Source organism: Equus caballus, chromosome 7 (genome assembly GCF_041296265.1).
Source record: "Equus caballus isolate H_3958 breed thoroughbred chromosome 7, TB-T2T, whole genome shotgun sequence".
NCBI classification, from domain to species: domain Eukaryota; kingdom Metazoa; phylum Chordata; class Mammalia; order Perissodactyla; family Equidae; genus Equus; species Equus caballus.
The window spans coordinates 26347513-26373674 of record NC_091690.1 but is presented as its reverse complement, the minus strand read 5'-3'; the positions used below and the strand labels follow the sequence as shown (position 1 = coordinate 26373674).

The 26162-nt window shown below is 50.5% G+C and overlaps 2 protein-coding genes across 3 annotated transcripts in view; both read left to right on the top strand.

Annotated features, from left to right (window-relative positions):
• TMPRSS13 (transmembrane serine protease 13) overlaps positions 1 to 4242 on the top strand; it is a 28430-nt gene extending 24188 nt beyond the window's left edge. For both annotated transcript variants that reach the window (XM_001500863.5, XM_005611605.4), the window contains 4 exons: positions 168 to 266; positions 1485 to 1627; positions 1781 to 1933; positions 2648 to 4242. In XM_001500863.5, the coding sequence (XP_001500913.1) occupies positions 168 to 266; positions 1485 to 1627; positions 1781 to 1933; positions 2648 to 2674 (422 nt within the window). In that variant the 3' untranslated portion in view covers positions 2675 to 4242. The remainder of the gene's footprint in view (positions 1 to 167; positions 267 to 1484; positions 1628 to 1780; positions 1934 to 2647) is intronic.
• Positions 4243 to 23409: 19167 nt separating this feature from the next.
• Positions 23410 to 26162, top strand: part of FXYD6 (FXYD domain containing ion transport regulator 6) — a 33971-nt gene continuing 31218 nt past the window's right edge. Inside the window, exon 1 of the mRNA XM_001502701.5 lies at positions 23410 to 24010. The gene's annotated coding sequence lies outside the window, so the exon portion shown is untranslated. The remainder of the gene's footprint in view (positions 24011 to 26162) is intronic.

The following is a 26162-nucleotide window of genomic DNA, read 5'->3' as shown; positions in this document are numbered from 1 at the left end:
AAGTGATTGTGTTTCTTGCCTGGTCAGTTCAAGGCCCTGGAAGATTCAGAAACACTCTGGGGGCAAGGAGGGGGTCCTAGGATATTGGTACTCCTGCCCCTCCACCCCCCTCCCCACCGAAATGTCCAGTGTTGTCCGTTCACTGACGTCTTGAGGTCTTGTTACAGCTCACGTCCACCCTGCCTGCCTCCCCATGCACGGACAGACCTTCAGCCTCAACGAGACCTGCTGGATCACAGGCTTTGGCAAGACCAAGGAGACAGATGGTGAGAGTCGGAGATGCTAGACTGTGTGTACGTGTGCGTGTGTGTGCGCATGTGCCTGTATATGCGCGTGTCTGTGTGGAGTGTGTGTGGGTGATGTGTTGGGGTATTAGGTCAGGGTCTATCTAGATGAGTGTTTGGGTATATAGATCCATGGGCCTGGGTGTGAACGTGTGTATATACACACCTGCGTATGTGTCAGAGCAGTCCATGTGACAATGCCCTCAGCCAAGACCACCAGGAAAACCCATATGGTTGAACCAGTTGGGTTCATTGCTCACTGCGCTGAGGGAGGACATACCCCACGGAGAACCACAAAGCGTGTCAGAAGGAGGGTGTTGGAAAGGACTTAGAACCGGACTTGGGAGTTCAAAGAAGCGCAGCCTTTCTCTGGATTGGATGCTTTCAGGAAGCAGAGATAATTCCATGATTGGGTATCTTTACAATGTCATCTAGGAGTTAAGAATAGACTGAGTCTAGAGCTATAATTGGTAAAGAAGCAGCAGTCGCTCACACTGGCTGGGAGAGGGGGTTGTTTGGTTTTTTCTGGTTTGCCCAGTGACCTACCTTGTTTTCATTCATGCTTAAACGAGATTCTGAAGTGGTCGTGTTTACCTCACTTTGTCACTGTCAGAGTGGCCTTTCTGACATTGGTTCTGTAGGATTGTGCACGTTCCACAGGAGGGCACTGCGGCCTGCTGGCCTCGCTGTTGGACCCAGGCCAGTGGCAGGTGTCAGGGCCACCTTCCCCTTGCTCAGCGTGATGGAGGGGAGACTGGCCTGGGAGCAGCCTTTTTCTGACCCCGGCTCCATAACCAACTGGCTGTGTGACTGTGGGCAGGTCACTTCTTCAGCCCTAAATTTCTCCATCTGTGAATGGATTAATGATCCCTCTTTCAAGCACACAGTTACTGAAAACAAATTAAGTGACACATTGGATGGAGCTCTGAATGCAGAAAAGCGTTGTGTGGCCTATAAGGGAGCTGGCAGGCTTGTGAGTTCGTCCGTGTCCGTGTATGTTTCTTTGTTATGTGTAGTGAGTTGTGTCTGGTGCAAGGGTGTGTGTGCCCACGTGTTCCGAGGCCAACCACAGAAGGGTGCCCTCCATCCCCAGGAGGCTGTGAGTCTGCGTCCTGGGGGCTGGGGGGCAGCTAGAAGGCCACGAAGCTGTCCAGAGTCTCACTTCCTCTCATCCTCTCTCCCCCACCCCCTTCACTGAAGAGAAGACATCCCCTTTCCTCCGCGAGGTGCAGGTCGGCCTCATCGACTTCAAGAAGTGCAACGACTACTTGATCTATGACAGTTACCTTACCCCGAGGATGATGTGTGCTGGGGACCTTCGAGGAGGCAGAGACTCCTGCCAGGTGAGGCTGCTTCTGGGTGGGGCTCCAGTCCTGGGACGCCAGGCGAGTGGAAGAAGGCTGGGGGTTTGAGGCTGGAGTGAGAATCACGTGCCCACAGTTTCCTGCTCAGGAACCACCTCTCCCCTCTGCTGATGTGCCTGCTTTCCCCTGTAGGGAGACAGCGGGGGGCCCCTGGTCTGCGAGCAGAACAACCGCTGGTACCTGGCGGGAGTCACCAGCTGGGGCACGGGCTGTGGCCAGAGAAACAAACCCGGTGTTTACACCAAAGTGACAGAAGTCCTTCCCTGGATATACAGCAAGATGGAGGTGAGAGCCCTGCCTGGGGCCACCGAGCAGGCTGGGAACTCCCAAAGGTGGGGTGCCTGGAAGAGGGCCCAGGCTTTCCCCAGGGTCTCAGAAGAGGTCCTCTCTCCCCTTCATGTTTGGGGGTGATCAGAAAGTGCGGAAGACCAAGGACAGGACAGAAGTCGAATGTTGGGCCAACCCCAGCTGCCTGAGTTCCTGCCCCTCCTTTTCCTCCTTTTCCTTGGAGGGTCGGAAAAGGGCGGGCCTAGGCTGGGTGGCGGCCCCAGTATCACTGTCCTCTCCCCAGTGGTAGCCAAGCTGTGGGGTCACACAGGCCACTGAGACTAGGGGGCCTCTCCTCCTTAGCAGAAGCTGGTCTCATGGGGAACTGGGCATCAGGAGACGAGGACCCACCCCAACTCTTGCTGACCCAGCTTGGCCCCTGCCTTCCCTGGGCCTACCGTGGAGCAGGAATGCTGTGCCTGCCCTTCCCTTCTCTGCCTGGCCAGGGCGGAAGAGTAGAGAGAGCTCAGGTGGGGACAGGGGAGGCTGCTCCAGAAATCCTGTGTGGCGGCTCTCCCAGAAACTGCCTCTGTCTTTTCCCTTTCATTACCTCTCTTCTCCGAGGGGCAGTTCCAGGTGACAGCAGGGCTGAATTTTAGGCTCTGAACCCCCGCCTTCAGCGTCTGTGTTCCTAGCCCGACCTCACCCTCTTCTCCCTCTGTTCTTCCTCAGAATGAGGTGCGCTTCCGGAAATCCTAAGCAGCTGTCCTACTCTTCCACTCAGCTCTGGCTGCTGGAAAGACTCTGCCAAAGTGACTGGGCCATTGGCAACATCATCTGGGCTAAAGGCCACCAGACACCTTTGTTACTGCCACCTCCACTGTCTGCTGCTTCTGTGAATATGCACGTGTGTGTGTGTGCGCGTGCGCGCATGTGTGTGCGTGCGTGTGTGTGCACGTGTGTGTGTGTGCGTGCGTGTGTGCGTGCGTGTGTGTGTGCGTGTGTGTGCTGCTGTTCTCCCAAGGTCTTAAGAAACCAGGAGAACTGTTAGCTCTTCCCAAAGCCCAGGCTGGAAATCACCTGGAGATAACAGTCTGGGCACCGCGGAGGTCCCTACAGGAGTGTCCGTGATGGATGGAGGAGGCAGAGCCCAGGGAAGGGCCTGAAGCTCACCTGGGAATTCCTGCTCCTCTGACCTGGACTTGGAAACTAGCCCAGAATGGGCAGCCACCTGGCAGCCCAGGTGACACCACTGCTGTCCAGGGATGATAGCACTTTTCGCTGGGGGGCCTTGACTATCTCTAGCGGCAAGATGTTCTGTGGGCATTGCGAGCATCCCGCTGTCTCTCAGGCCTCCCACGGGTGCCGTGGATGTGGAGAGCGGCCACGCCGCGGGTGTCCGTGCTGCCAGCTGTGACCAGGCCTCACTGTTCTTGTTTGGTCACAGGCTGGTGGGGGCGGATTTCCTTTTATTTTATTTTTATATTGAGGAAATGGAAGTAGATGTATTTTTAAAGATTCTCCAGAATTCCAGGAGCGAGGAGAACTAGCATCAAGTCCCCCAAGAACTCCAAGGGACTTATGGAGGTTGCGTGGCTCGAGCGTCCTGCAGAATGTCCTGGTCTCAAGGGACCAGATAAAGGGGCCCCTTTGAGATACTCAGGGAAGTGAATCCTCACTGGGGCCGGTGGGCAAACTCAAAGAGAACCACAGCTGTTGCTGCATCCAAGGGCTCCGAGCAGAGCATGAAGAAGTCTGTGGGCCCCCGGAGCTTGGGAAAATGCAGGCAGACACGCATCCTCATACCCAGCGCTGTCCTGGGACCTGGGAGTTTCTTCTCAGCTTCCTCCACCTTCCAATTTCTCAGTTGTTCTAGAAACATAGCACTGACGTGAAAACTGCCATGGAGAGAAAGCTGCCACTGTCCCCAGGCCTTCCAAACAGGCTTTCTGAAGGATCCGAGTTGCCCTGCTCCTGCAAGCCATCTGTGTGCCTGGCCTCCATGCCAGCTGAAGGCCCGGACCTCCCCCAGGGGCATCCATTCCTCCCTCAGTCCCATCATCCTCACCTTCCCTGGGCCTGTCTGATGATGCCATGACTCCCAGAGGCAGGGTCCACGCAGATGAGCCCAGCCCAGCCCAGGCAGGCAGCTACTCAGTAGGAGGATTGCCCTGGAGGAGCAGGCTGGAGTTGGCTAGCGTGGCTGGGCAGAGTCTGAGGGGTCTGGCTACATGTTGTCAAGGCTGGGGGTCGGGGAGGGCAACATGCATGTCCACAGCAGCCCCCAGCAACAGTCTTTAGCAATTAAAGTTGCGTTATCTAAAAAATTTGTCATTAAATGTTTAACTGGTACCCTAGGTAGGAAATTGAGGTTGTCCACCCAGGTGCCCAGACATCCTCAGTTTGGGTTCTGCTCATTTAATCATCCGTTCATTGATTTATTCATTCCCCCACCATATCAGGGACTACTCTGCCAAGTACTCCTGCCAGGCTCAGTGGTACAAAGACCGTGGTAGTGTCCACAGGAACTCATGGTCGTAACCCAGTATAATGGAAGCTATGATTCAATGTGGACCCTGTAATGGGACCATGGATGAAGAAGCCGCCAGCCACACCTAGAGAGGTCACCTTCACAGAGGAGCTGAGCTTTGAAATGAGTCTTAAAGAGTAGGTGAGCCTTCACAAAGCAGATGCGGGCCAGGGGAACGGCTCTCCAGTGCCTGCCTTTTTTCTTCCTTCCTCTTTCTCTACATCTGCCTTTGCCAGCTCAGCAAAAGCCATGTTTACAAGGAAGCCCCAGTCCTTACTCCACTATTTCCAAAAGAATCGGATGGGTGGTCCCATTGGCCTCTTCTGAAAGCTCTAGCCCTTCTGGCTCTACGTTTACTTTTCTCGCATTTAATATATTGTCCTCTACCATTATGTTCCTAGTGATGGATGCCCAGCACCCAGCACCCCATTGCACACACTCATGCCTCTAGCCACAGGCACCAAATTCTCCAGGCCTGGCCTTTGGAGCCCTCAAGTTTGTTGGCTTTAGTCTCCCATATCAGTGCCAGGGGAAGCCCTTCCTCCAATTCTTTTCTTGTTCTATCTGTACAAGAAGCATGGGGAGGGCACAGGTGCCAGGCTTACTGTCTTAGCATCAAGAGTAACACAACTGCTGTAACAGATCCCACAATTCCCCCAACCCCCATGGCTTACCACAATCTAAGTCTATTTCTCATCCACCTAACGGTCCAAGGAGGGTGTCTAATCAGTGGGAGGCTTTCTTTCACATGATGTTTCAGGGATTCAGATTCTTTCCACCTAGTGACTTTGTTATCTGCTTCCAGCCAGTGGAAAGAGGAAAGACATGAAGAAAGCATATCCACTTCTTAAATGCTGTGACCTAGAAGTGATTCACGTCATCGTCACATTTTATGGGTGTCAACGTGTCACATGGAACCACCCAGATGAAGTGGGACTGGGAAATGCAGTCCTTGGCCAGTTGTCATTCAGGCGTGAGCACTTGTTTTGGAGGACAACCAGCTGTCTGCCCACCAGAGGAAGCTGGTCATATCCCAGAAGCCAAGCCCTGGGGCAAAGAGCTAGGGCTAAGGCCATTTCCATCCCTTTCTCCTTAGCAACCAGACCCTTTCCCTCCTCTGCCCAGGCTTCCTGAGGCATAAATTGATTTGCAAGGGTGTAGAGGTGTGCGTGTTGGCAGAGAGGTAAGGTACAGAAAAAGCAGTATCTAGACAGAAAAAGAAAAACACATTCCTTAGGCCCAGGACGTCTACAGAGACAAAAATCATGGAAGGTGGGTGATGGAACTTCCCAAATAGGTCCAGAATCTCCTGGGAGATGTGTGTGCATTGGTGGTGGAAGGTGTTGCCCGAGACAATGTCCTGTGGTCCCTGGGTCCCAGGCATCTCCAGGGACCAGTCATACTCTCTGGCTTTGTTAACTCTGTTGACTGCTGAGTTTCTCTGGGGAAGGACAGGAGGGCCAAGTCAGTGTGTTAGGGGTGGGGCAGATGATGGCTCTTTGGAGAAGGAGCCAATTACAGCCTAGCTGCCCATCCAGCTGCCTCTGGAGTTTGGTTAGATTCCCAAGGGCTATTGTTTCCTGTAATTGCTTAACTGATGTCCTGATGCAGTTGGGACATTGGGAGATGCACGTGGAGAGCTCCTCGTAATGATAATGATGAGGATAATGGTAATAATAGCTAGCATTTGCTCAAGGTTTGCTGTGTGCCAGATGCTGTGCTAAACACCCGGTGGGTGTTATCTCCTATGAGCATGAAGTAGGCATTTTTATTGTCCCTATTTTATGGGTGAGGAAACAAAGGCCGAGAGAAGTGAAATAAGCTTCCCCAAATGACAGAGCTACTGAGTGGTAGAGTTGGATTTCGAATCCAGGATGTTGGATTTTAAAAGCTGCTTTCTGGGCCGGCCCGGTGGCACAGTGGTTAAGTGCACACATTCTGCTTCGGTGGCCCAGGGTTTGCCAGTTCGGACCCTGGGTGCAGACATGGCACCACTTGGCACGCCATGCTGTGGTAGGTGTCCCACACATAAAGTAGAGTAAGATGGGCACGGATGTTAGCTCAGGGCCAGTCTTCCTCAGTAAAAAGAGGAGAATTGGCAACAGATGTTAGCTCAGGGCTAATCTTCCTCAAAAAAAAAAAAAAGCTGCTTTCCAAAATCAGTGGAGTCCCCCTAGCTGTGACCTCACAGCGTCCGCCCCGGCTCTGTGGATCTTTCCATTCTTCTTGGGGCCTCTGCTGTGCGAGGGGCAGGTGGGATAACTTCCCAGAGAAGCTGGGCACATCCCTCAGAGTGTCACACGACCAGAGCCTTAGACTGTGCAATTTCCAGAACCCAGGAAAAGTACACCGTGATTGGGAGGAGGCCCGTGGTGCCTCATCCATCCCTGTCCCAAGTGGATGGTCCAGGAGGTCCTCCCATGCCATGAGAAGCTGTCACCCCAGGACACCTCCATGTCTCCTCAATGTGGGTGGGTGGCTCTGAGAGGTACATGCCACTCATTCCCTACCTCCTCTGCACTGGCCCAGGCTGGCTCAGGCTTCCTGTTCCTTGGAAATCTGTCGCCCAGCCTATGTGGCAAGCTCCATCCGGATCTTATAATGGGCCCACCCAGAGAACATGCAGGTCCACGCTCTGGAGATAAGCAGCCTGGACTGTCCAGGCAGGAGGCTTGGAAGGATGAGTCCTGTGGGAAGGGGCGCGCACGGCCTGGTCTTTGATCCTCCACAGCTCAGCTCCTGCCAGCGGGACATGTGGACATAACAGGATGTCTTTTCTGTCCCAGCCCTGAGTGCCAGAAGAATTTCTTCACTTTTCATACAAGGAGGGAGCTGGGAATCTTCTCTGAATAATTCTTTCTAAGTACACCGTGTTGTGGTGGAGAGAGCACCGGAGTTGGAATCGAAGTACCTGGAGGTACAAATTCCAGCCCCACCACTTACGTAGCTATGTGGTCTTGGGCAAGCTGAGCTCTCTGTTTCCTTGTATGTAAAATGGGTATATCTATGTCACATGTTGTTGCCCAGTTGATGGGATGATGCATGTAAACACTCAGAGCAAAGTGATTGGCGTATTGTGACCTCTCAATGAATGTTGAATTTGCAGCAAAAGGGCCGGATCCTATACTCTACATCCCTTCGCCAAACAAATGAGATAGGGGAGGGGAATTTGATAAATCTCCAGGTCTTAGGAAATTTGCCATTTCTCTGCATAAACTTTCCTCTCAGTCTCCTGGCAATGAGTGACCTTCCATGGAAGTGACACTACCGCCTGGGGCAAACCCATGTCTCCTGCTGGTGGTTTCTCTAAGTCATGGAGCTTCACTGAGTTGAGCTCACCCTGCTTTCCCTTGTCGCTGGTGGGACCAGGATGGCGCTGGCCCTGGCCCTGCTCTGGTTGTGTCTGACTGCTTAACCAATGGAGGTGATGGTTCAGGCCTGTGAGGGGCACACATCCTGGTCCCCCATCAACTCCTCACTAACTCCAACTAATGTCTGTGGAGCCAGCAGGAATTTACTCCATGTCACTAAGGGACAAGAAATGTCACCTTTCTTTTTCAAAGCAGAGTAGAATCTGACTTTGAGCTGCTGCAGCCTGGCTGGAAAACACCCCTCGTCGTGTTCTCCCCCTGGAAGTGCAGCTTCGGGAGAGCCTGCCCACCGCTCTGCAGGCTGGGTGCTCAGACTGCAGCCTTCACAGGCAACCTCAGAGGGCTCTCCAGATAGACAGTAGCTCACAAACCGCTGCTCTCAGTACCCCTGCGCTCAGAAATCCCACTCTCCCCGGTCCTTTCTCTTCAACCCCCAAAGCCCTTCTCCTTGAAGACAGCTCAGGGCTGTCTCTCTTATGAACGTTGCACAAAGGCCTATAAATTTTCGTTTGCGTCAAAGCCATTCCTTCCTGATGAGATCACATAGAAATCAAGATGAGCATAGACTTCAATAATTGTGTCTAGATTTTCATGTAACCTAAGTTTTCCTTCCTCCAGGATAAATTACTATAGTTGGGATTGCTGGGTAATATGGTGATCACGTGTTCAACTTTATAAGAAATGGCCAAGCTGTTTTCAGAGGGGCGGTACCATTTTGCCTTCCCACCTGCAATGTAAGAGTTCCAGTTGCTCCACCTCCTCACCAGTCGTTGGTGTTGTCAGTATTTTTTATTGTAGCCATTCCAATAGATGTGTTGTGGTGTCTCATTGTGGTTTTAGTTTGCATTTCTCTAATGACTAATGATGTGGAGCATCTTTTTATGTGTTTATTTGCCATCTGTATACCTCTTTGGTGAAGTATCTGTTCGAATCTTTTGCCCATTTCTTTGTTGGGTTATTTGTTTCTTATTAGTGAGTTTTGAGAGTTCTTTATATATTCTAGATACTAGTCTTTGTTGGACATGTGATTTGTAAGTTTTACCTGAAATTGTAAATTTCAGGTTTTCTCTGTGGCTCGTCTTTTCACTCTCCTAACTGTGCCCTTATACAGCTAAAGTTTTTCATTTGGTGAATTCCAATTTACCAATTTTTTTCCTTTTGGATTGTGCTAAGAACTCTTTGCCAAATCCAAGCTCATGAAGATTTTCTCTGATGTTTTCCCTTAAGAATTTTATTGTTTTATGTTTTACATTTGGACCTACGATCAATTTTGAGTTAATTTTTGGATACTATTGAGGCATAAATTGAGGTTCATTTTTTGTTTGTTTGCAAATGGATGCCCAGCTGTTCCAGCACCATTTGTTGAAAAGACTCTACTTTTCCCACCCAATTGCCTTTGCAGTTTGTCAAAAATTAACTGAGCATATTGACGTGGGTGTATTTCTAGAGTCTTCATTCTGTTCCGTTGACCTATGTCTATTGTTTCACCAATGCCACCCTAACTTAATTACTGTAGCTATATAGTATGTCTTAAAGTTGTGTAGGGTGAATCTCCAAATTTGTCCTTTTTCAAAATTATTTTGGCTATTCCAGTTCCTGACATTTCTATATAACTTTTAGAATCAGCTTGTCTATATTTGCAAACAATCCTGTTGGCATTTTTCTTTTTAAAGATTGGCACCTGAGCTAACAACTGTTGCCAATCTTTTTTTTTTTCTTCTCCCCAAAGCCCCCCAGTACATAGTTGCACATTTTTTCAGTTGTGGGTCCTTCCAGTTGTGGCATGTGGGACACCGCCTCAGCATGGCCTGACAAGTGGTGCCATGTCTGCGCCCAGGATCCAAACTGGCAAAACCCCGGGTCACTGAAGCGGAGCGCAAGAACTTAACCACTCGGCCATGGGGCTGGCCCCCCCTGTTGGCATTTTGATTGAGATTGCGTTAAATCTATGATCAGTCTGGAGAAAATTAACCTAACTATTGAGTCTTTCAAACCATGAACACAGTATGCCTCTCCTTTTTTTTCGGATCTTTGATTTCTTTCATCTAGTTTTTGTAGTTTTCAACCTATTTCACTACATTTATAGCTAACTATTTAATTACACATTAACATAATATTTTTATTCAAATAATGATATTTTTAAAAACAAAAACAAAGGAGAAGAGTGGCATTGTTTTACATTTTTACAAATCTCTTTAACATCTGGCTTAATAAAATAGCTGGATTTTCATACTTGCTTCAGTATTCAATCTGTTGTGATGTGTTGTTTTGGTTGAAATATATCAAGAAAATCTGATCTCCCACAGATATAGAGCTGGCAAGTGGAAGAATATTTTAATAGCCCTTTCAGATAATTGTGGATATTTTTCTTTGATACTCTACTCAAACTTGACAAGTGTAGCTCGTAAAGATTAGTTGCAACGTGGAATCTGAAACCTATCAATGAACTTGTTTACATTAAAATCTCCTGGTCTGTGTTGCTCTCCGAATGGGTCTTTTGCTCATGTCTAATTTTGTGACATCATGCATTGATCATTTGAAAAATATTAGATCTCACTTATGAACATCTTCCAAATGTTGACAATTTCATTTTGCAATACGAAAAATAATACGTACTAATATCACCACTCATCTCTTCAGAAAAGTCTTTAAGGATTGTAAAGCTGTCAAGCTCATGGTGAAGGATGCAAATTTTCCAAAACTCTAATTTTCAGTTGAAAGTTTAAATTCCATCATTAGCAACAAATACCAGATGTTTTCCTTGCCGTGACAAGCTCATTTTGTTCATTTTTGATAAAATGATTGCCAACTATCAAGTCTGGATAATCATTTGTCAGTCTTCATCCAAGTAAAAATGGTGTTTCATGAAAAAAGTGGCTAGTTCAGCTTGCAACTCAAAAATACCAGTGCTTTTCCTTGAGAAAACCTTACTACTTTGGTATGCAGCAGAAGCGCTTTATCCACACTTCCCGTTTTTCACGTGGAATATTAAAAGGACATGTATTCAGGATTGGGATTTAATAAAATTAATAATCATTAATAATTCATCTTTTCTACCACTTCATCAAAGATGTTCTTAAGTGAAACTGGCAACTGTGTGGTGGTAAAGCACAACGACTACAAGGACAGTTTGGTGTCGTTGTCTTGATTTGTGTTAAGGAGCCAGCAGTTTTGGCCACCATTGCTTTTATACCATTGGTGCAAGTGTCAACACGTGAAAAAGGCAAATGACATCATAGTATTATTATGAAAATAGTTTGACCCTCTGATCCGCTGAGAATGTCCTAGGCACCCCCGGGGGTCCTCAAACCACACTTCGAGGACTGCCGCACTAGACCACACCACAAGACAAAAAAGGAAATACACAGAGATTTTGGATAGGTATTTCTTAGAAATTCTGTTGGAACCATATTTTTATCTTACCCTCACTGCCCACTCTCAGGAAAAAGTGAACAATCTCTCATCTGAAGTCTAAGGCTAGTCAGTTTTATGCAGTGCTGTTGAGTCTTGTTGAAGAAGAGGGATGTTAATTTAATTGCAGTTTAAGGAAGAGCTCAGCGAGTGGGAGAGTGAAGAGTGATTGCGAACTTGCATTTTCTTAACTTCCTGGGCTTGATGCATCCCAGGTGAGTGCTTTCATTCTAGTTAGAAACACTTCCATCATTCTGCCGGGGATTGGGGAGCATAGCTGATGCCCTCAGTTGGCCCAAATTCAGTTGAATTCAGCAAATTGTCACAAGCACTTACTAGTACCAAGGACTGGATTCAACGCTGGGAGCAGAGGTTGAGGTTGGGGTGGAGGACACACATCTATAGATAATTTATCATGGTGTCCCCTCCTTGGCCCTTTCTACCCTGGTCTTTTTTTTAAAGCTTCACTGTTTTCATAATTTGGTTATTTAGCTCACACTACAGGTGCATTTTAAAAAAATCCAAAGAATCCTGAAAACCATAAAAATAATGTAAAGGGTACCATTTATTTGTGCCAAGCATTGTGCTATAAACCCTCTGCATCATCACGTACTTTATCTATTTAATCTCTGAACAATCTTATGAAGTAGGTATTATTGAAAAGAAGAAAGTAAAAATCACTTTAAATCTCACTACCCAGAGGGAAATATTATTAGCATTTTGGTAAAACCTTTCTAGAATTCTCTCTATGCATCCATAGAAATAGGTCTATAATTCCGTTTAAATGGGATCATATTATACAAGTTATTTTATATCTCAATTTCTTTCTCTCAACAACATGAGATAAACACCTTCCCCAAGGGGATGGATATTATCAGCATCTTTTAACAGTTGTAGAATATTCCATTGTATAGATGAATCCATTTATCTACCCGTCAGTGGACATCTAAATAGGGTAGTTGGTTTCCAGATTTTGATATTACAAACACTGCTTGCAATGAATTTCTTTGTGCATGCTTCGTTCTGAAGCAATGATCTCCTAAGAGAAAATCCCTATAAGTAGAATTGTTTACATTTTTATCCAAAACGCTAAACTGTTTTTCGGAAGAGTTGAATTAACCTCTGCCCCTCCAACAGAGTCCATGTCTGCTACTCCATGCTTCGAAGGAAGATAAAGGCAGGCAGGTGAATGTGACCTTGTATGAGTACCTGTGCGTATGTGTGAGCTGTCCACATGCGTAAGGGTTCATTTATTCATTTAACAAATATCTCTAAGCAGCTATCATGAGGCAGAAGTTTAGCTGGGATGCAATTGTGAGAAATTCAACAGGATCCCAGCTCTTGTGGAGTCAAATGTACGTTTAAAAAAAAACCCTGGCATAAATGTGTGGAGAAAAATTACACGATGACATGACCACCTATAAGTAGGCTCTGCCCTGGTCTGGAGATGGTGGTGGAGGGAGGGAGTGTGTGGGAGGAGTGGGGGAATCAAGGAAAGCTTTCTTGAAAAGAGGTATTAGAACTAAGATCTGAAAAGTGAGGAGGCATAAACAAGACAAAGAGTGGGAGGAAGCGCCTTCCAGGCAGAGAGAAAGATTTCCTCTTTTGTTCCACCCTCCGTTGGAACCATCTTGCCAGGAGAATCTACTGCCATTCCCCACGCACGAGCATCCCCGCCTTTCTGCCTCCATTTACTGTTCTCCAACTTTTTCCTCCTGAGGCAAGAGGAGCATGGCTGCAAGAATGCAAAGAAGACTGGAGAGGCTGGAGCCCAGAGTGAGGGAGAGAGTGGGGCCAGAGGATGCTGAGGAGGTGGCGGGACTTTATGTCTGATCACGCAGTCTGAACGTGTGCATGCGTTTGAGCACACATGTGAATATCTAAGTGCTGTTGGTGAGTGGATCAGTGCGCTGGATTTCAGAAGCATCAACATCCTCTGGGGGTGGTGCCCAGCAGTCTGTTTTAACAAGTCCTCCTGGTGGTTGCAGGGCTTGCTTAAGTTTGAGAATCACTCCTAGGGGATGTGTTTGTCTGACCACACCTGTGTGTGCTGGTCCTTGGGCTGTCTGACTGACAGGTGGAGGTTTGCATCTAGGCATCCGCACGGCAGGGAGCTCGTCCATTTTTCTTGACCTTGTCCTCTCAGAGCTCTTCAGAGTCGACGGGGGGCACTCTGGGGCACTTAGCAGATATTAAATGACAGTGTAATGATGGTGGCCAGTCATGTCTCCAGCTAAGCCCCTGTTTCTTACCAGTCCCTGGATAGAGCAGCCACAAGCCGGCCTTCTTTTATCACAGACAGAAATCTAATCTCCACAGTGCAGAAACCGGAAGTTCACAATGGGAGAGCAAGAGAAATGGCCTGTTCAGAGTGGAAAAACACCTCCTTGAACTTCTGCTAAACAGATTGCTAGGAAAAAGAAAACAACTTCCTGCCTCTCCCTGGCTAACAGCTCTGAGTGTGCAGAGAGACACAGAAAGGGTGGGAGTGGGTGCCAGGGCCTCAGCCCCACACAGGCAGGGTTGGGGGTGGCTGGTGGCTGTGAGAGGGTGTCCTTGTGTCACAGGACCATGCGTGGTGGGAGCCCCATGGAGCAGGATCTCCTCAGGGGTAGAAGGGGCCAGGAGTGCAGATCACCTGAAAGCCATGAGCCAAGGTTGCATCTCCACCCAAGAAACCCCAGACGGGTACGTGCTTTGCACCCGGATTCAAGTCCTGGCTCTGCCTTATCAACCGGGCGACTTTGGGAAAGTTGCTTCAGTTCTTTCAGGCTCGGTTTCCTCGTCTCTGAAACGAGGATAAAATTCAGATCTGCATCACAGGGCTGCTGTGTGGATTAAATGAGGAGACACACATGAACCCACTCGCACTGTGCCGGGCGTATGGTAAATGCTCAGGTCAAGTTGCCTGTTGCGTTTGTATTTCGTCCTGAACCTCTCCCCACCAGAGAATTGCATGCAGTTCTCTTGCTCCACAACCCGAGCCAGCTCAATGAGTTGAATTGGATTGATCAGGGTCCCCCGCTTGGGGCGGGGTCAGTGGTACTTTCATCCTTCCTGGAGCATAAGTTTCCCGGCCATCTGCAAAGACCTATGTCAGAGGCAGGGGGTGTGTTCCTCTGACCCCACAGTTGCTGCTGTCTTGCGTCTCTGCCTCCACTATGACTTTTTGTCACAACGGTCTGCTCCAGGGTGGAGTTCACATAAAGAGGGTCACAGGAAAATGGGGATAAAGTAACACCTAGCAGTCAAGGTTGTTGTGTGGGAAGGTGTGGGATATGCCTAGTTCCACGCCCGGCACGTGGTAGGCACACAACAGGTGTCAGTTAAAGATAAATTTTTATCTTGGGACTGGTCAATGTGGGTTTAGTTAGGGCAGGAAAGTCAGGAAGTGAATATTTATTGAGCAATTGCCATTGCCAGGCATTATGGTAGTTTTTTACATGAATTCTCTCTGTTAATCCTTGCAACAAGGCTGTGGAATAGAGACTGTGCTTAATACCATCTTCATAGATGAGGAAACTGATGCTCAGAGAAGTTAGGTAACTTGTTCAAGACCAAGAGTGCTGGATTCTCATTAGTGATTATCCGTGCTCATGCTGCTCCCTCTCACTGCCTTCCACATGAACCTGTTCTTTGGCATGGAAACTGCAGACAGCACGATCGATTTCCCCGCTGAGCAAGAACTATTTGCCAAGGAAATAAATTTACCAACCATGCTCATTTTGCCCATTCTGACCACAGGGGAAGTTCTTCCCTCTGCCTGGCCCCGACCTCTCCTACCACAAGCAAATTCCCTGCTCTCTGTTCAGTCCTCAGCAAAGGGCAGCTGGGGACGTTTCAATTGCGTGCCCCACGCATAGCAGTCCCTAGAAAAGAAGGGGAAGCTAAAGCTACACTCAGTAGGGTGGTATCTCTGAGGCCTCCTCTGACGCTGAACGGGGCTGCACTTTGAGGGGAAAGGCGGGCAGAGAGCAGAATCCCAACACCAGGTTCAGAAGCCCCGGCCTCACTGATTATCTCCCGGGGCCGGTCCTCTCCCAGGCCCTGGTCAGCTTTCTTATCAGCACAGCGGGGCGGGGTTGGGGCTGGGGAGTCTGTGTTGCAGGCCCTGCCACTCCGGCCCCGGCCAGTCCTGTCTCTCTTCCGCTGGTGGAGGAATCAGATAAGAAAAATAGACCCTAGACGGAAACTTATAAACCTCTGTTCCTTCCCAGCGGGACTTTCTGAACCTGCTACGTAGATCAGCCTCCCGCTCCCGCACGTCTCATTCCACCCTCGCTGCCTCGGCTTGCTCTTCTCCCACACAAACCCCCATCCTCCTCCTTCAAAGGTCAACTCTTCCAGGAAGACGTCCCGGATTAGTTCCACCTCTTATTCTGATCTTTCCCTTACCTTGGATGCTGTTGATATTTTCCCCTTAATTGGGACATTCGTAATCGGCACTCACAAGTACATAGCTTAGTTAATATTTTAAAGTATTTTCCGTGCATTTAAGAAAGTGTCTTTTCTCACTCCTCAGTGAGGACACAGAAATCCTGAGAGACGGATGGGGCAAGGGAAAGAGGATCAGACCAGTACTCGAGAGACCTCACTCGGGTCCCAACTGGGCCACTAACAAGCTCTGTGACTTTGAGTCAGTCAGTTCCTCTCTCTGGGTCTTGGGTTCCCCATTTGCAAAATGTTCTCTGAGATCTCGTCCAGCTTGAATATTCTGTGGCTCTGCTCCCTTCGACTCTCCTCACTGTGTCCAGTTCAGGGCTCCATGCACAGAAATCTCTTGTGCCCCATTTCTTCCAAGACTTGGCCTCTCTGAGGCTGTCTGATCTCTTACCATATGTGTCCCTGGCCCAGTTCTGGCAGCTCAGACCTACTGTGTGGTCCAGGACTTCAGACCCACTGAGTCTGTGAGTCAAGACTGAAGCGTCCCACAGGAGAAGCCAGTAGGGGGCTCAACTCTATTTCTTAGGTCTCGGGGAGGGCCTGTTAAAACACTGATGCCGTGGCCCCATCCCTGGGGTATCTGACTCGAGGGCCTGAGATGGGGCACAATCACCTTGTTTTAGTCATCTGTTGCTATGAAACAAATGCTCCCTAACTTTACGTTCAAAACAACATGCATTTTATTTACTCAAGATCAAGATCTAAGGAGTAGGAATTCGGGCAGGGCCCGGCTGGATGCTTTGTGGTCAAGGTCACCCAAGAGGCTGCCTTCAGCTGGGAGCCTGGCCAGGATGGGGACATCCAAGGTGGCTTCAGGCCTCCCTCGACGTGGTCTCTCTCTCTCCAGCAGGGTGGTCTGACTTCTTACAAGGTGGCTGGCTTCCAAGAGGCGGCATTCCAAACCTCTAAGGCAGATAGACATGGCAGGTCTCTTAAGGCCCAGTCTAGAAAGTTCTACAATGATAGTTCTGGCTCCTTCTGTTGCTCAAAATAAGTCACACAGTCAGCCCCGAGGAAGGGAGAGGAAATAGACCCCATGACTCAGTGAGGGGAGTGGCAAAGTTTCACTCCAGAAGAGCCCATGGGACGGGAGGTACTGCTGAGGCCATCTTTGGAAATACGATTGACCATAATTTTAAAAACCGTCTCCAGATCATCTGCTGTGCCCAAGGGACAGGGAGCCTGCCTTCCGCCTCTCCCTTTCTCCTGCCTGTCAGACCAGGCGCAGCATCGGTCTGCCTCATGGCGCTGATATGGGGACTAATTATTGATGCATATCATTTTTCTCTGTCAATATCATTCCTAGCTTTTGCATTCAGCAAATTTTGTTTACACACTAATTATGTCGGCAAGTGGGGGTGGGGAAGAGAGTTAAAAACGTAAACCAGACCCACTTCCTTTCTTCACTCACCATCTAAGAGTAAACAACTTAGTCAACTGCTTGGGCTAAATCATTACCTCCCTTCTCCTGATTTGGAGGCAGAAAGTTCTGAGCTAAACTTAGGAAGACAGCTGAGGATTCTCTCTTTAACAATGTGCCAGGAAGGGGTTGTGTTCCAAAGGCTATATAAATATTTAACATTTGAGTGAATGGCCTGAATAGTGAGGGTTTTATGCCCATCACCTCCCACCAGCCACATCTAAAGTTCTGAAAAATGAAAATCAATAGACATAATGGTTTAAATGGTGGACATCAAATATGCCTCTGGTCTGAGAGGCAATTACATGAACAGCATCATCAAAGAGATAACTGAATTACAGGAGGGTTGAGAGGGATGGAGAAGTCAATGGACCCAAGAGTCCATTATAAACAGACCAGAGAAGCCATGCCTCTAGGACCACAAGTGATCTGCTGACCTGCCCAGCATTGCCTTTAGATGTCCATTGTCATCAGAGATGAGCCCCCTTCCCAGGACAGGCCAGGCCCAGCCCCAGGATGCCAGGCCTCTGGCTGCTGCTGTGTCCTCCTGGGGGGAAATGCAGGTTTGTCCATGGGCACTGAGTTTGCCCTGAAGGGAAGTCCTCTCCACTCAGGGCAGTTAGTCTGAGTGACTGACTGCATGACTTCCTTATAAAGAAATCCAAGAATCTGCCAGCCCCAAAATCATTTTTGTTGTTTTCCTAAACTCCAGCTCAGTCTTTGGGGAGGAGATGGGAGTGGAAGATGCACAGGAGACTAAGTGGATTCAAATCAGTCTTACATGCCCAGGAAACATGACTGGGCTAGTGGGTTAGTGCCTAGTTGCAAAGCTGGTCTATAGACTGAATGGAGGTGCCTGCTGGGTCCCTACGACTCTTCTTGGCTCAAAAACTCAGCTACAGCCTCTGCTCTGAGCCTGGATCCATGGGTTGGAAGAAAGTGGATGATGATAAACAGGTGCCTCTCCCCACAACCGCTGGCTCCAGGCCCTCAGGGAGAGGCGGGGAGTTCAGACGCCTGCTTCTGCTAACAGGCTGTCAGCTTCTCTGTGTACAGGCAAAGTAGAAACATGAAGCTATTCTGGTCTTGTCTAGGGAGCCATTATGTATTGAATTTCCAAGTCATTATCTCCAAAGGGCACCATCACTGGCTTTTCTCCCATTTGCGTTTGCTGGGAAAAGACAAATGGGTGCATATTTGCAGAGCAGAAAGGCTTGGGGGAGGAGTGGTCATGTGCTCCAATTTGGATAACCAGCAGCTCTGGAAGATGCGTGCTCATAATTAGAGATCGGCACCTCGAGGTGACATTTCACACTTACGAGACAAGTTTAAGTTAATCAGGCAGCAAATGGTTCTCCAAACTAATGGAACTGGGCGGATCTTTCACTTAGAGACAAATCTCACCCATGCTTTGGCATGCCTTGTTTCCTGACATATGCAGTAGTTTTCCTGCGGGAAGACAGGGAGAAATTTTATTTCAGACTTCCCCTACTCCGACTGCCTTTGCTTTCTTCCCTTCCCCCAAATCGAGACTCTGATATAAAGGTTGCTAAGAAAAGGGACCTGCAGGACCCACTCCAAGAAGAACAGTGCGGAAGAAAGGTTTCCGTTTTCATTGTGCTGGCGTGTGTCTGGTGTGTGCTGATGGGGCTATAGGTGGCAGGCAGAAGTCTTCTAGGGGATGGGGGCTTGTGGTGAATTTCTGCTTTCTCTTAGTGAATGGCTGTCCTCCCCAGCTGGTCCACCCCACTTCTATCAGTTAGGATTGTGCTGGCTGCATGGAACAGAAAATCAGCTACACTAAATTAACGTAATAAGAGTCGAACTTTTCCTGTAAAAAGTGCTCTGGAATGAAGTCATTCAGATGTTTTTGATGGCTCTTTCTAGCTTTCTGCCCTGCCATGCTTAGTCGGAGACTTTTTTCTTCATGGTTGCAAGATGGCTGCTTCATCTCCAGGCATCACATCCGTGTTTCTGACAAAAAAGAAGGAGGAGGAGGAGGAGGAGGAGGAGGAGCAGGGAGAAGAAGAACGGGAGGTGGGGGAGAAGGAGAATGAAGAGAAGGGGAAGGAAGGGGAGGAGGAGGGGAAGAAAGAGGAAGGAAAAGAAGACGAGGAAGACGGAGAAGAAAAGGGCAAAGGACAAAAGGCACATGTACTATGTCTTTCTTAGAATTCTTACTCAGTAGAATTCTGTTCCCATCTCCTTGGTCAGAACTGGGTCATATGGACACGCCGAGCTGCAAAGGAGTCTGGAAAATCAGTGAACTGGGCACGCTGCAGCTCAGTTAGAAAAAAGTTCTGATAGAAAGAAAAAAGAAGAGAATGGATCGGGTCTAGGGAACCAGCCGTGTCTGTGATCCTACCCAGTCCCCACAGCTCCACACAGTCAAGAAGTCCTGCTTTTCACCCCCAATGTCAGTATTGGGGTTACCTGCTCTTCTGTAGGCAGTCTGGCCTAGAGCCTTGTGAGCTCATCACCCATCCCCCCTCTGCCTGTGGCCTCAACAGCACCAGCTACTTCATCCCTGCACCTTGGGAAGAGAGAACCAAGCAAACGCTTTGCACAGGCGAGGTCTAGGCCCAGGGTACCAGTGCTCAGGGAGTCAGTTCTGAAGACCCTTTGGTTAAGCTGAGAGGTTGCTGGCTGGAGAGAGGGAAAGGAAGAAAGTATTTAGAATGAATCTGGAGGGGGTGGCTGGAGCAAGATCATGCACGGACTTGTGAGCTACAATTCACTTAAATTCAACAAGGTATAAATGGATCACCAGGCAAGACACTGGGGTCTATAAATGGAGTGAGACGCCAAGCTGACCCCAAGGAGTTCCCGTTCCATTAGGGCAGACACATGCAATGAAACAGTAAAATTCAGACCACTCTATGTTCAAGTACAGATGCAGAGACACATTGCTGTTGCTGACAGCATGGACAAGATAGCTTTGATTTCAATACGGTAATATTTGAATATTTGAATTTAGCTTTGCAGGGTAGGCAGGATTCTTATAAGCAGAGGAGGAAAGGAGAGGATGTTTTAAGCAGAGAAAACTACATGAGCAAAGATTTGGGGGCAGGAAAGCAGGCATTGTATTTGGATAATTGTGAGTGGCCCTCTTGGGCTGTGGGACAGTGTTTGCAAGGATTGGGGCGATGAGGCTAGTGCGGTGGGGAGGGCAGGGCAGAGAGTGGTTGGGAGATGAAGCAGACAAGGTAGGTTGGTGTCTGGTTGTAAAGACTGAATGTCATATTAAGAAGCCGGGCTGTAACTTGCAGAAATGAGGGAGCTGTTGAAGCTTTGCATCGCATCTGTGTTGTGGAAAATAACTCTACCCAACAAGAGTTGATAGTGTGGGGGTGGGGAGACTGAGGCAGAGTCCCCAGCGGGAGGCTGGTACCATGGAGGCCTGACCTGGAACAGAAGCTGTGTGGGGAGATGAGTGAAAATGGCACACGCTTTTCTGGGGGTGTAACTGGTTGGAGTAGTGTCATCCACAAGTTCAAGGTAGACACGGGAGGGAAGCAGCTTTGGAGGGTCAGATGGTGGATTCAGCGTGAGCAGTGCTGAGTCCCAGGGGATTACGTCGGGGTCCCTGGGGTGAGCACCAGGCTGGAGATTGTGGGGTCATCAGCCCTAAGTGGGTGGTAAAACCACGGTGTGGATGGGGTTGTCTGGAACTATGTAAAGCGACAAAGGGCCAGCACAAGCTGCTTCGGGGAGAAGCCAGAGGAGTCCGAGAAAGAAAGGTCAGGGAGGGAGGAAGGCATCAGGACCCAGGAGTGTCTGGGGAGTTAGGAAGCACTTCTGTCCTAGGGTTTGGGGGCTTGGCGTTCGGCTGGGGGTGGGGTGGGGAGAACACACATGCAAACTTATGCAAAGCAAAGCGAGTGTGAACAGGATTCAGAGTAGCAGGTGGTGGGCAGGCTCTGCTCTGGCTCTGCAGCCTGCACCCTGGGATGAAACGGCACCCTGAAAGCTTCCTGTGTCCACGTTGGAGGGTCACCTGCTAGAAGGGGCAGGGGTTCCCCCGAGACTCCTGTTCTCGCCCCTGTGGGCCCTCCGCTCCCTGTCTACGGCTGCATGACCTGGGCACTGACACGTGGAAGGGCTATTTTTGCCAGCACACAAGGGCACTGGGGGCAAGTGCTGTCCAGACGGGGTGTAGCTGCACCTTGTATGTTATGCCGCACGGCACAAGCTTTAAAGCAGGGAGCAGACCCTTACGCTCCCAGCGGTTATGCTGTTCTCCCAAGCCCTTGGGCTTCCCACGGCTCCAATTCTGGGGTGTTTTAGAAATGGTTCCTGTCCTTTCCTGCCTCATTGTCCTGAGGATAAAAGCTGGATTCACCCAGGAACTACCAAGCCTGCCTGGTGTGGCATCTGCTTCCTTCTCCAGCGTGTCTCCTCTGCTTAAGAGTCATAGTAGCTCCTTTTATGCCACACTCCTTCTGCCTTAGGGCCTTTGCACATGCTGCTTCTCTTCCTGAGTCAAAATCACTTCCCAACCATGCTTGTCACTGCATTTCCTGCCTCTTTCACCTCATCTCCTTAACACCTCTTGACCCTTCAGCTCACTTCTCAAATGCTACATCCTTAGGGCTCTGAACCCTGTTTTAATTACACATGTATTTATGGGACTATTTGATAAACGTGTCTCTCTCTCTCCTTAGCTATAAGGGGGACCACGTCTTTCTTTTCACCATTGCATCTCGGAGCTTGGCCCAGGGCTCAGTGCAGAATAGCTCCTCACATCCATGAATGTGTTGAAAGAATGGAGCAGCTGGTGACCACGTGTTTCTTCTCCCCCTAGAAGGGAGACATGGCTTCCCCGAGAACAAGCTTGTGTGGCTTCATAGCTGTGTCACCCCAAGCTCCTTCAGCAGTGCCCTGGATGGACTGCAGAGAAGCACCGTTCGAGAGGTGAGCCACGGCCCTTCCTCCTGCGAACGCAGCTCCCGTTACCCCTCTGCCGACTTTCGCTGGTCAGCAGCATTGGGCAGGCGCACCTAGGAAGAAATCTGGCCAAACACCTTGGAATTCTCTGGCAGGAAACGGGCTGGAACTAACAGGTGGCATGGCTTTGGAGTTCTGACCCCTGGCCTTTCCTTTCCCAAACAGGCTTGCAGAGCCTGGGTCTGACAGGTCCTCACCCAGAGGAACTCCAAAAAGCCACCCAGAGAGGCACGGCCACGCAGCACCGCAGGGCCTCTGGGAGGACTCAGCTAATGCCCAAGGACAAGGGCCTAGTGGAGGTGTGCTTTCACCTCTCTCCCCTGGAGCAACAGAAGAGGAGACGGATGACTGTCACCAGGTCCTCATTTGTAGAGGAAAAGACAGGGACAGAAAGGTCACTCAGTGGAAAGCTTTGAGCCAGGCTTCAGTGATAGAGCGTTAGCTTTCACAGGCACCCAAGGGACTTCAGGACGGGGCCGGTCCACTCTCCCAGTTCTTGTGCTCAAGCGTCAGAGCTGTCTTCCCCAGGGTCTCCCTGAGTCCCCCACTTCTTCCCGAAAGCCACTTACGGCTTCCAAATCTGTGCAAAGCATAGTTGAATCCATGTATATTTCCTACCTTGGGGTTTTGACACCCGACCATTTATTAAAATAATTAAGTCATGTAGGGTAAGAGCTGGAAGGGGCCTCCAAATGATCTAGTCTGTCTCCTCATTTCACACCGAGAAAACTGAGACCCAGGACTGGCGGTGTTGGAGGTGGGGCTGGGTCTCTTCTTAGCAGCATCCATGGCCCCAGGGTTGGGTCTGGAAGGCAGTCCCTGTGGCCCTGCTCAGGTGTGGACAGGAGCCATCCCTCACCCTGCACGCCCCCATCCCGGTTCAGGCAGGCCGCCGCATGGCAGGCAGCATGGCTTCCTGGCTACCAACCGAGTGGCCAGCCCTTGCTGTGTTTCTGTGGTTTCTGCCAGTGTCTGGCCTCTGTCCCTTCCTACAAGCCCTGCTCCTCATCATAGTGACAGCCAGTTTATCCAGCACTCTGAGCCCTGGGTCAGGTTCCCACAGCCATTTTCACATGGGAGGAAACTGAGGCCTAAGAGCTTTGTTCTGTGACTTGCTCATGCTCACGTCACAGGTAGAGTTTTAGAGCCAGGATTTTAATCTTCAAATTCAGTTTGTCATCTTGAATTGGGACCCTGAGCAGTGGGCTGGGGAGGGGGCGATACTGTGACCTGGCAGGGCAAGGATGAAGGGCCTTGAAAAGGGGGTTCAGGTAGCAAATCTGTGGTTCCAGTAAGCGCCCTGCCCCTAGCACCCCACCTTGCTCTCGCTGAAAACGACAGCTACAACCAGCGCTGGCTGCGCGCCTACGACACAGCCATTCATGCTTTTGGTGCACGTTCCCCTTAACTGCCAACGCTCGCAATTAACGTGGGTTGCTGTGTCTGGTGCTGGGTTATTTTCTCTTATTTTTCTGTTCCCCTCAGTTTACTATTTCAGAGAAACACTAGCTCTGTCACTGTGTTTGTGTCACTCCCTTCCCACCCTCACCAGAGGAAACCAAAAAGCAACAGCTGCTGGCAAACCGGCGCTGGCGCTGCCCCTCCACCCCCGGCGACGGTCTCCTGTTGCTTCTCGGAGCTGGCCTGCCCTTTGCAAAAATCCCTCCTTCCCCCGGGAGGAGGGCGGCGCCCTCGGAGCCGGGAGCGCAGCGCACGGCGAGGAGGAGAGGGGTCTGTGCGCCGACGCCACCCAGAAGCCGCGTTCCCGGGAGCCCAGCCCCGCCGCGCCCCGCCCACCGCTCCGCACCCGCGCAGGACGCGCCCCTCCAGCCCGCCCCAGCCCTTCGCGGGAGGGGAGGCGGGAAAAGAGCGGAAGGCTATACCCCAGCTCTGCCCGCAGCCCCGCCACTCCCAGGCTGCTCCAGACTCGGCTCGTCCTCCTGGGAGTGTCTCGGAGGGACCGCGCGGTGCAGGTAAGCGGCTGCGGAGGGGCGAAGTTGGCTGCTGCTTCTGAGGAGGGAGAGCGGCCGGATGGGGACCGCTGGCGGGGCCGGGGAGCGCCGGGTTTTGTCTGTTTCAGTGGGTTTGAGTGGTCCTCCCCTGGCCCCTGCCGCCTGGGCAGCGGAAACCCGGCTGGGGATATAAACGAGGAGATGTCGTCGGAAGAGAAGAGGGGCCTCCGAGGGGAGGCAGGCCATGGCGGTGGGGGTGAAGCTGGTGGCTGGAAAGGCGCTTGTTGCTGCCTGGAGCTTGGGGCTGTGGTTTTTAGAAGGGGAAAGGGCTGCTCCCACCCTGTGTCCTGGGGGAGCTTTCTCTTTGTTGCTGGGAAGCTGTGGACAGTTGAGTGGCGCGTGGGGATGTGAGCGTGTGGACACATGAGCGATACAGAATGGAACTTGCTGGTTTGGTGCTTAGGGGGCAGGGGGAACTGTGACTGGGCAGTGAGCAAAGGGTAGGGGGGAAAGTAAAGAAGGGCTGAGGTTTTGGGGCTTGGGGTTCATGAGAATGTCTGCATCAGTTTTTTCCCCTTCTTGTCTATTCAGTCCTGTTTTCTTCCAGGGCACCCTCACCCCCCATTCGTGCCTTTCCTTGTGCCCAGCCCCCTTTCCCCAGCAGAGCTGGCCCTGGCAGAGCCTCCCCATTGTGTCTCCTGGGCTTCTGTGGAGAGTGGGAAGAGCAGCCTGGGGCTCCTGGCGCTTGCTTCTGGCTCTCACAAGTGGTGGCTGGTAGAGGAAGCACCCAAGGGTGGGAGCAGGGGGCCGTGGTGCTGGAGAAATGGGCCTGCCCAGGCGCCAGGCGCTGGGCGCCAGCCTCCAGCATCCAGGCTCCAGGCGTGGGGAGCTGTGGCTGCTGAGGCTTCCCCCCACCAATGAATGTGGCCTCTGTCTCCACTTCCTTTGTCTGCTTGGCGTCGTGCTCTCTGGCTGGGCCCGGATTTCCAGGTTTGGAGATGGATCAGTGGGCAGTCTGTGTCCTCTCTGAAGGGACCCTGGCTCTGGGGGCCCAGCACCCTCATATTGTGTATGTGTATATCTGGTTCTGCAACTTAGCCTTTTGCATGTGACCTGCCTGCTAGTTGCCATGGAAACTCCACTTCAATTCTCAGCCTCCCTCCTTTTCCTGCCCATTCCTCACCTCCATATCTCCTCCCCTCCCCCCAACATGGTTGCCTAGATACTAGTTATCTCTGGCTTCTCTGGGTAGGAGATCCTGCATAGCTATCTCCCACCCCAACTGACGTGGCCTCTTACCCACCCCAGTCCCCCTGCACACACACTATATACCCAAACACATATACGTACATACCTGTCACACCACACGCACACTCACACACACCATGCATCCTACTGGACACACACACTCCATAAACACAATACACATGTATATACATCATACGACATACACGCCAAATCCACCATATGTATACCACACCACAACGCACCACCCATAATGCTACTCACACACCCGACCATTGCACTGGGGATGCTCTCACATATACCAAGAATAACACCTACCATTGTTTCTCACAACACTCACACACACACACAGTACTCCTTGGAAATAGGTCTCAAGCTGGAAGAGAGAGCAGTTTCCTGCTTCATCTGGCTCAAGGCTGAGGGGTGTGCAGGGGGAGGCTCAGGAAGACCAGAAGGAAGCATCTCCCAGGCACCGTGCTGAGGAAGGTGGAAGGAAATGCATTTCCAGATTCCCTCAGAGACGAGCCCTCTCCTGCTAGACTCACAAGGCTGGGCACAGACCAAATTTAAATCTCTCCACGTCTGCTTTCTCCCTGCCCTGCCCCTGAGAAGCCTGAGGCTCCTGGCCCATCCTCGGAGTCTCAACCCTGCCCGAGTCTTCCTGCCAACAGAGGATCAAGCAGCTCCCGGACCAGCAGAAGGCTCTGAGCCTCCACAAAGGAGGAAGGAAAGGTTGACTGTGCAAGGAGAGCAAAAGCAGGCAGGGTGGGCAGGGAGAGGACACAGAGCAGGGCATGAGGGCGGGAGGAGAGGGAAGCCAGAAAGCAGGAAGGGGAGGGCTGGGGGAGTTAGAAAGTACGGTGGGGCATCTGCTCCTGTTGGGGTCCAGGCCACCCTCTCTCCTCGAGGCACGTTTTCCTCTTCCTGC